At 39.2% G+C, this 10,212-nt stretch overlaps 1 protein-coding gene across 2 annotated transcripts; it reads right to left on the bottom strand.

The window, feature by feature from the left end:
- Positions 1-1,444: 1,444 nt before the first annotated feature.
- LOC146517310 (hsp90 co-chaperone Cdc37-like) lies at positions 1,445-9,856 on the bottom strand. 2 transcript variants are annotated; one of them, XM_085162287.1, is made up of 8 exons: positions 9,573-9,856; positions 5,814-6,110; positions 5,628-5,733; positions 4,083-4,198; positions 3,875-3,997; positions 3,607-3,789; positions 1,831-1,902; positions 1,445-1,728 (listed from the first exon to the last, which is right to left on the bottom strand). In XM_085162287.1, the coding sequence occupies exons 1-8, from the start codon at positions 9,678-9,680 to the stop codon at positions 1,624-1,626; spliced, it is 1,110 nt and encodes a 369-aa protein (XP_085018413.1). In that variant the 5' UTR covers positions 9,681-9,856; the 3' UTR covers positions 1,445-1,623. The 2 variants fall into 2 exon arrangements, with proteins under 2 accessions (XP_085018413.1, XP_085018414.1); XM_085162288.1 differs by having other exon boundaries at positions 9,524-9,680.
- Between the last annotated feature and the right edge of the window lie 356 nt (positions 9,857-10,212).

The raw sequence follows: 10,212 nt of genomic DNA, 5'->3' as shown, positions 1-10,212 counted from the left end.
CACCTAACCACAAAAGCCCACAAAAAGCAGCAATAAACTGATAATGTTTCCACAGATTTTCAGGCGCTCAATCTGAATTGTTTCAAACATAGCTGAATAGAGCCAACATATGGCTCAACTTACTTATAATATGGTGTATTATGGTATAAGGTGCATCATACCAATGATACACTGTCATAAAAACAAGCATATATGCGTAAAATATTGTGTCTTGTGTCCGTCACTGGAAACTGGAAAACTCATAGTAGTAGCAAGATAAACTTACACCAGCTTAAACACGTTCTAGTAAACTTTTCTTTATTTTTAAAGTGATTTTTTTCTATTTTTCTTGTTTCAGTGTGTCCATCTGATGTCACTTTGGGTGGGGTGTGGGATAACATTGAAGCATCAAAGTGCCCTCTGTCATGCTATGAAGGGTATTACACAAGCTGCGATAGACTGTGTGAAGTAAAGATGGAGAAAGAGGATTAAAAACAAAGATGTTGGATTCATGTCACTGAGTTAGCACAGATGGCTGCTGATGTTCTCAGAAACTATAAAGACCTAAACTTAAATTTATCTGTATTAAAATTTCATATGATGTCATCAGTGCATAATAAGCCTGCTCACTGTAAAATGTCTTTCTTTAAATTCAAAGCAGCACACTTTTTTATGACCTAAACTCAATACTTGTTGAGCTTAAGTAACATATAGTGTAACTTCTTTTTCAGTCACTGGAATAAGTCTATAAAATGTGTGTTTGTTCAGGATTTTTCTTTTTGCTTTATTCATTTAACTTGTGCCTTTAGCTTGATATTTAAATTCAAATTTAATCCAGTCCAAAGGTGCTTCACTGGCACGACAGTTTATCAAAGCTATGTTGCCAAAACATAAAAAGACAATTTAATGAAGTTTCGCAAGAATAAAAATAAATAAATAAATCAAAATAATGCAACAATCGACACATCTATAAATGAATTAACTTTATTTCAATTTAACTAAATAATTTAGATTATATGCATGTGTCCAGATCATTCTCTGTTGATATATTATTTAACAGTTACATCTTTAATGAACTTAAGATTCAACAATCACAAAAAAGCTGTCTACCACACCGCCTCAGTCATCTTTCCCCAAATACGACTTTAGGTGGCGCTGTTGACCACAGTGGGACAACAGACACAACCAAGCAGAAAAAATTGCTCTTTACGCCTGACATGGACGGTGACATGAAGCGTTCATACTGAGAGAGAAGAGTGTTTTAATAAGCTGCAGAGAAACGTGACCCAGCTACAACTGTGAAACTAAAAGTACATCCTGAGTAACTATAGAGTTTCAAAACATAGATTGTATTAACATGTTTGAGAGAACTGGCTTTTTAAAGATGATTAACAGCAGGGATAAATCTGTCAATACTGTCAGTAACAAAAATAAGAACTGATTCATAAAAATACTTCTTTAAAACTAATCTTCAAATACTCCTTTATTAAAAAATATACAATACACATTTCACAGTATATGTATATGCAGTTAATTGACTAGATTTCATTTAACATGGAGACATTTAAAAACTAAGCAGCTAGAAACAACACTTATATAACAACACATAGTCGGTACATTGACTAGGTTTATAATAAAGTATTATTAATCCTCTTCCTGGTCCCCATCTTCCTCCCCATCCTCATCCCCTCTGGAATCAGGGACCCACAATCCAGAGTCAATACACCTCTTCAGGTGGTATTTTCCTTCCTATAGACAGAGAAACATGGTGACAACAAGAACAAACACACAGAAACTTTCTGATCAGGCCGCTTTTAATGACTATAAATTATTTTAGGCAGAGACACACACCTCAGGGTCCAGCTTGCTCATAGCATCTTGCAGCATCTGAATGTTCTTCTCATCAAAGCTCCTCTTTACCTCCTATGAGACAATAAATCCATCACTCTTCTCCTTTTATATTAATATGAACTGGCTTTCTTGAACAGAAGGAAACGTTAGCATAACTACTTTGAAGCACATATGTAAACCTGCTAGTGTTTACCACACACACACGTCAGACAGGTGGAGTCCACTCTGCTGACCTTTATTCTACCGACTCACCTGATTATCCAAATGGCAACACGATCACTTGCACAAACTACACGATTATCAAAGTAACAAGGCTTTTCTTTTTTATGGCATGAAATGAGAGGGACTTTTAATGACCTTTCAGTCTTTGAAAAGAAACCTTGGCTGTGAAACACAACGTCAGTGAAGCTAAAGTAAAGGTGCATAAAGATCCATCCAATGAGAACGCCGGAACAATACATGCAAGTTAAGATTACCAACCAAGTCCCCCCGAATAACATTATATAATGTTGTGTGAGTTCAAAGTAGAATCACTTATCAAGGTTAGGTTTAATGCTAAAGTCCGTTTGATTTAAAAAGAACAAAAAACAAAACGAGTAAGAGAAGAATATTCCAACAACAGGACTGTAATTATCTATAAAAAACATAAACTGCATGGATAATTAGGCCTTTACTTTATGACTACAACAGGGTTAGCATGTGTCAAGTGTAGCATGAAGGAGGAGGAGCTCGTCTTTGTTGTGTGAATGTGTTAAATTTTAAATAGTTAAGGAGAAGCTATATTCTGTAAATATATCTACGTTTAAGAAGACTGCATCGTCCATCCTTCAAAAGCCTGTTATTTCTTCCTCCACTTCCTAGCCACTCCTCACTGGATAATTACAGCTTCTCTGAGCTAATTTGTAGTTTTGACTTTTCTGGGCTTTTAGCTTCACCTGATATACCAAAACAAAGCGTCTGAGCTGCTGTGTACAGTTAGGACACTTTAACAATGTTTAAAAGTTGAGGCAATTTAACAACGAGACAGTGAGGTGTTTAGCTGCTGTGTGCGATTGCATAAAATGTTGCAGAAGCTTTCAGTGTGTGTAGGAACCTTTGACTTTCTAAACACGCCCCATGAATTATTCTGAAAAACAAAGAGAGTGTGCTACAAACTCTGGGATACTAAAACAGAGAGGAAGGAAAGAGACTGGGGCGGGAAGTTTGTCTCCTAACAAGATAAAACGGAAACCGTTCTACTGGAGTTCTGTATACAATCCTGCCTTTACGAGCAGTGGTAGGATGCCACAGTCGCAACAAGTTGGTTTGTAAAACTTCTTATCTCCTAAATCTTCCACCATTCAGACGTAACTGTGTTGGACAGTGAAAGTGTTTAGGAATCAGAGCAGCTCAGCCATAAAGGGGTCAGCAGTGCTGATCGGGTAAAGTTAGAGAGCGGGACCGCCGAGTGCTGAGGCACGCAGTGGGTAAAAGTCTGGCACTGGTTTCCACAGCCGAGCAGCTCCTGATGGTGTAATGTGCAGCTGCTCCTGTACTTGTATCATGTATATCAACTTTCATCTTCAGTTTGGTTGAGAGGTTTTTTCTTAATAAAATGATCAATAATCACTATCAATCAGCACTTCACCCTCTGACCCAGCGTGTTATCTTCTCTTTTCACACCCAGATTTTTAAGTCATTTACTGAAATGAATATGAGTATTCATCATACTTGTTAATGCATGAAAAACTGCTGTTCCAAAATTCTCTCCAGAGTGTGTCTGCATGTATGGCCTACCTTTGGTAGCGATTCATAGACCTCTACAGGGTCCAAACCACCTGGGCCCAGTCTCTTCTGTATTTCCTCCTCCTCCAGCTCTTTCACAGCGTTCTCCATACGAGTCTGTGCAGAACTGCAGACCCGCTCCTTTAGCATCTCCAGCTCATGCTCAAATGCATCTTGGTACGACTTATCTAGAGTCTGACATGGACACGCACGCATATGACAGTGACTGAATTCTCTTGAGCATAGCGACTGCACAGTAAGGCACGTTTAAGTAGCATACCTTGATCTTTGAGAAGAACTGTCTGAAGCAGCCTCTTGGGTCAACTTTCAGCGTCCGAGCCAAATCCAAGATGAACTGCATGACGATGGCTTGGTGGGCCACCTGCTCCATCAGGGCGTGTTTCTGCAAGCATATTGAGAGTTTTGAAGGCTCTACCTGCCTGAATTTCAACCTCAACACGCACTCACACACTCCCCACTGCACTCACCTCATCTATCTCGTACTCGATACAGATGACAACAAGGTAATTAGCAGTCTCTTCGCACACCAGGTACGGGTGGTCTGACAGATACTGCTGACTGTCGTCCCAGCGCCGCAGCATCCCTGGAAGACGCCATCGTATTGAGCATTATGCTAAGCACAAGCACATCTCCAGAAGTTATATGATTGAAAAAAGAATGGAAATAGAGATCAGCTTCAATATTTTTAGATCTTACAAAATGAGATCTTGGACTTCTTTTCATTGCTTTGTCAGTTCTCAGGAAAATTCTTCTCACCCACTGTCACCACCATTAAAGTGCTCTTTCCCCTTTATTTTAGCCAGCTTCCTTTTGAATAGCTGCTCTCATAAACATAGCAGCTGGTTATTTCTTCTGCTCACAGCCACTATTGTGCTCTTAGTAAACAGTATTGGGATATCAGCTGCCACTGACATCAGGAGCAAGAGTATGAAAAATGTTCAGAGCAGTGTAAAGCCTGAGCTTTTTTCCTATGCTAACTTCATTGTTTGAAACTTTGTCCATGCTTATTATGAATACCCACTACAGTAACAGTGTACTGTGTATAACAGTGTGTATAAGGACTTACAAAGCAAACACTTTGTAAGTCCTTTGCTTTCAGTTACTGAAATACTGGCTCCAGTTGCGAAATCACTGCTGTTCTTGGTACTCAAGTCATCCCTTTTTTAGAAATATTTGACTGCTTACACAACCCATTTTAAGGGGAACTCCATTAAGTCTGTGACAACAATAATAATTATTAACATTAATATGGGCTGATAAGATAAGTCTTAAAAACGAGAGTTTCTAAGATAAGAAAAGGGGAATCTTTTTAAGAAAGTGTGTGGACACACTAAATTTTACTCTTTATCCGTTTCTATGTGACGCAGTTAAAAACATACACCCTCCTTCTCCATGACCCCTCCCCAGTTTGTTTTGTTTCAGAAGAACTCTGGCACACAAAAGCTGAAGGCATTTAATCACCAGGCAATCTGAGCGAGTGGAAGTCCCTTCAGGATATATTCTACTGGGTGTTGTCCTGTTAATGCCACTCCAACCATAATTTTACAAACAGGAAATCCATACTTAAAAAATTTAATTGGTTATATCCTGTTAGTAAACTGCAAGTAAAAGCTGTGTCGGTTTAGAGCGGGTCACATCCGGCTCTCTGTGATCTTAAGTGGGCCGGACCAGTAAACCATCCCCTTTCTGTCACTGTAAAGAAGCTCACTCATTCAGTGTTTCTTATGAACATGCACCTTATGAACATGGAGCTATCAATCAGTAGAAACTGCACGTTACAACACATTTAACAACTTGTAGCTACAGGACTGTCCAGAGCCTATAATAAATTTAGTGTCTTTGAAATGTCTGGGACAATGAGTAAAAATGTATTTGTAGACTCCGAATGACACATATTTTCCACCAGGTGGAGGGGGAGAGCAGTGAGAGAGAGCGGGATAAGGTAAGTAATGAGGCAGGACAATGTGTGGGAGTATAGGGGGAAACACAACAAACACAACCAGCTCACTTACCAAAGTGTTTGATTTCTTTCCCATACTTCCCTAGAAAGTTATTGTGGTTCTCCACCTTTTCCTCCCCAGTATCCTCCTTTGATAAAGGCTTAACGTTGAGCACACTCTGCAAAGTAAGATAAGACAACATGTAAATCAGGAAACTGAAAAGTTGACAAATCCTGCGGCCCAGATGGCCTGCGTTACCTTGCTGAAACCATCCTTGCTGATAGTGTCTACATTCCAGGGCAGCTTCTTCTCTTCTTTTCGGTGTTCTTCTAGCAATTTCTCAAATGACTTCTCATCTTGTTTCAGTTTCTTTATTTCTTTCTGGACTTTTTTCAGCTCAGCCTCCCTCTCCTTATCCTCACCTCCTTCCCTCATTCTTTCTTCTAGGTATGCAAGTCGTCCCTGGGCTTCCTCTAATAGCCTCCTGCATTCTGCAAAGCTGGTTTCCAGGTCCTCCCCTCTCTGCTGAAACTCTACCATTTTCTCCAGCCGGCTCTGTTGTGGAGGTCCCGAGTGGACGGGAGCAAAGAGACAAAAGTAAAATAAACATGAGGCAGAGACCGAGCTGAAAGCATAAGTGATTTAAAAGTGAAACAGGGACACCAAAACAAGAGCTATATGGACACTGTGTAGGGAGAACACATACAAGAAGTATATTTAAATAAGAAGTATCCTGTTTAAATGTGTCAAATTTAATGTTGGCCCACTGTGAGTGTATGTATCCCAGAGAGCCTACACGCCTTTAATCGCTCAATTTCTGGCAGTTTTTTTTACTATACTTCAGACTGTTTGTTATCAAAGACAAATGATATCCTAATATGGTCATCTCAGGCATGTAGGTTTGGCAGTGAGACCATAAGCCCCACCCACCTGCTATTTAAACCTTCTGCTTTTAATGGTGCAGCCAATCAGATGAAATCTGACTTTAAAGCAAGGAAGTGGACGCAGTGAGGTGCTGTTTATGGTCAATGAGAAATATTTTAATCTATGAATCATGTCAAGCTAGTCCTCCAAAGTCTAAGAATAAAAAGCTGAAGCTGAAAAAGAGCTTTGCAGGCCCACTTTAAAGATGGCATAATAGGAAAAAAGTACAAATGCAGTTCCCTGCATCAGGTACTGCTTTTCTGTAGTTTTAAAGAATTTTAATGAATTTAACAACTACAGAAAAAATCAATACCTGATGTAGGACAAAGATCTCAAATAGCGACACATACATAGTCTATCAAAGGTCAATAAGTTTAAGTTGCCTCACAATATTTTCTCTGAGCCACAAAACAGAAAGACTGAGCTGTGTTATAATAGATTATAGATTATATTATTCTTGACCACTTCTGGTAGTGAAGTGGTCAAGAATAATATCTGGTACTTCTGGTAGCGCAGGACTGCATTTAAAAAGAAGAGCAAACGAGCATGTCTGTATGCTCTTTGACTGACCGCTGCCAAAAAGAATCTCATTGAGATGACACGGCCATGCTTTGGTTGCTACAGTTTTGGCTTTGACACGTTTCTTTTTAGTATATCTAACGTGATATCTGTAGTGGTTGTGTGTATGCACTGATGATTTGTTGGTTGACCGTTATATTAAAGGTACTGTGTGCTAATAACTGGTTCAAAAGAACAGTGCAAAAAGTGCTGGGCTACTACTCTTTTCTTAATGTTTTGCTTCCAGGGGCCAGAGCTTCTTGTCCCTTTTAAAAGTGGTCTTGAGTAATAGCTCTTCAGGATTTCTTAAAGGTTTAAAGGATTTTCTTAGGACACTAACTGCTTTTTCACTCATTTGCAGTTCAGCTATCGGCTTCATTTTTCACCACGACACTGATCTCAAAAACACTGCCAGTGCAGTAAAAGCATACCTGAATAGAACAAAGGCACAGATTCAGACTTTTGTTCAACACTGCACATAGAAACAGCTGGATATATTTATAGCATCACATTATTTTGTTTTATTTCTCCCTGTGTGAACCTACAGTTAAGAGTTGTCATTGTGTCGAAGGTGGTGCTCTTCAACCAAGCTTTATCACCATGGTAACTCGTGTCCAACAGAACATAATATCTATGGAAACCTGTTGAGTGGTACTTTAGTACAAGGTCGTACTGCAGCCCAAACTTTACAGATGAACTGCATGTGCTTGGTTTTTTTTTTTTTTTTTTTGGCAGCGTAAGCAGTCACATTAAAAATAAACAGCAGCACAGAGTGCACTGACTGCTGAAATGTTCTATTTACAGAAGCTGTGTTGCCATTTTTTTCTTTACACATCTCATGTGTTTCCATGACATGTTCCTTCCTGATTGAAAAAGGCAGCACATGATTGGCTCAGCTTACGCAGAAGAATGAAATCTACAGTGTGACCAACAAGGTGACAAATAACCACAATCATGAGACCTCAGAGCTTGTTTCACAGCCCTTTGGCCTCTTTTAGTTTTAAATGTGTTTGCAGTGCAAATGGGAAAACAGGGTCATGAACTCCAACTGGAGTCTGAGTTCAGCTGTTGAAATAAAATCAAAACAGTCTCTGAACAAATTCTTGCCTTGACTTTTGGGAGCTTTATTGACACTGTGTAAGTGCATGAGTGAGTTTACACGATGTGGTCACATTTATACAATCGCACAGTTCAAATAATCTAACTGGAATTTTCTTCTCCACAGTTAACATTTCAAACACAGTGGTGTTCACTGGACTTTCCTGTTATCCTGGAAAGTTTTTATGTTTCAAACTGTAGTGTTTAAAAAAAAAAAAAAACAGGTGACACAATAGGCAACAAAAGCCAGGGAAATACTGAAATGCAAGTTTCTCTAGAACCTTTCACTTCCTATGGTAACAATGAGATAAGCTTATCAGAGCCAGTTTCCACAGACAGACACAGTCTGACCAACAGCATTACTGTAGCAAACGTACTTTAAACTTACTTACACAAACTCCTTTTTTACCTTCTAACTAATGTCATTTAGATTCATTTTCTTCTCAAAATCCTGGCATGCATTTCAAACTTAAAAATAAAATCAGAGAAGTAAAACTGCTGTCGAACATTAAACGTGTGACATCTCTTCAGTGTACAATACACATTTTAGATGAGCATACTTTTAATGTGTTTACCATTAAAGAGACGAAGACTCTCAGAGTGCATTAGAAAGCTCTGGAAAGGCTCATCAAGCAGTGTAGGAGGGGACTGAAAGCTCCAGGAAAGCCTATTATTATTTTGGAGATCAGGAGCAGATCTTTACATGCTACCTCAGCCACGTCTACTCTGCACCTGCTTATTTGTTGCGGGCTGACATTTAACAGTAGAACAATCTTATCAGAGGTGATATAAAATGAAAGCCACGTTAACATTTTCCTAGAAACAAAAAAAAGAGCAAAGGAAGCAAAAATAGCTACATGTTGCATTTCCTGTTAAATAACACTGCAGGTTTCAGTTGTATGTTTTGATCATTTAAAGTAAACCTTTTAATCTCTCCTAGTGGTTCTTTTTTTGACTTTGGAAACATTTTTTTGTTGTTGTTAATTTGGCAGTGGACTTCTCTTTAAGAGCTGTCTTCCTCTTTTAGTATTTTTTTTTTTGTTGCCTTCTTCCTTCAAATGCCTTCTTGTTTACCACGTTTCAGATGCTAAAGGATTTCAAGTAATTTCCCCTTTTAAATTAACCTGATGTTACCCAACAGCAAAGTATATGGAAACCCCCCAAAACTTTACAGAATTACCTCACTATCTTACACACAGCGTTGCTTTTACTTTCTCTATCGGTGACTCATCACCGGACCGGAGGACACCTTTAGGAAACTAAAGGCTTAAAATAAGCCTGCAGCCGAATTGCGTATATCCGTTGTATATTTACACATAAGTAACACCGGCTGCTCAAACTGTCTACTCCCTCTTTGCTACTACAGGTTTACTAGTGGGAAGACTAACCAGGTGTAGCACTCCAAACTTCACGGCTAGCACTACTGTCACTGCTGACCCGGTGTCTCATTCCGAACAAGCTCGGAGTGTCCACGAACGGGCACGTGACATCTTCATCGTCTGACACGTAGATGTGGTCCCACACGCTGTAGTCGATGCCGCTCATGCTGTCCCACTCCTATCAGTTATACTAAGAGGCAACTTCTGTGAGCTTACACCGACAAAACATCAGCCAAGCGAGCAAAGACGGAGTCCAATCTTCTTAGCGAAACAAGCTAAGAGGAGAAATCCCGTATCCAAGGACAACGCCAGGCGCTATGCAGCCACTTACGTCATCAAGAAGCGCTTGTTGAAAGTGTAGCGTTTGCTTATGGTTGGGATTAAAGGGGGTGTGCTTACATTGTTATAATATATTATCTATAAACTTCAGGGCTGCGCAAGAGACCTGAACTACACATATTTATATTTTATATATTAATGATAAATAGATGCAATGATTTATTGAAACGTGTGCAAACATACGTGGGCACACCATATACTGTAAGGAAAAAATGTGTTTGCAGAATTCCAGTGAACTTGAAAGTTGACATTTAGTGTCGCCACATTTATTCCTCAACACAGCCTGAGCTCCAGGCAAGTTTTCATTGTCATTTCTATAAATAGATTTTAGGAACAGTCTTCTTGAAGCTCTTCTTTTG

Source organism: Neolamprologus multifasciatus, chromosome 6 (assembly GCF_963576455.1).
Source record: "Neolamprologus multifasciatus chromosome 6, fNeoMul1.2, whole genome shotgun sequence".
NCBI lineage: Eukaryota > Metazoa > Chordata > Actinopteri > Cichliformes > Cichlidae > Neolamprologus > Neolamprologus multifasciatus.
The sequence above is the reverse complement of the archived record's forward strand: the minus strand, read 5'-3'. Positions and strand labels throughout refer to the sequence as shown.

Coding starts and splice junctions, on each gene's coding strand:
- LOC146517310 (XM_085162287.1), bottom strand. CDS start 9,680: ATGAGCGGCATCGACTACAGCGTGTGGGACCACATCTACGTGTCAGAC. Junction 4,199..5,627: donor GAAAGAAATCAAACACTTTG/GTAAGTGAGCTG, acceptor GGCGTCTTCCAG/GGATGCTGCGGCGCTGGGAC. Junction 3,790..3,874: donor AGTTCTTCTCAAAGATCAAG/GTATGCTACTTA, acceptor TGTCCATGTCAG/ACTCTAGATAAGTCGTACCA.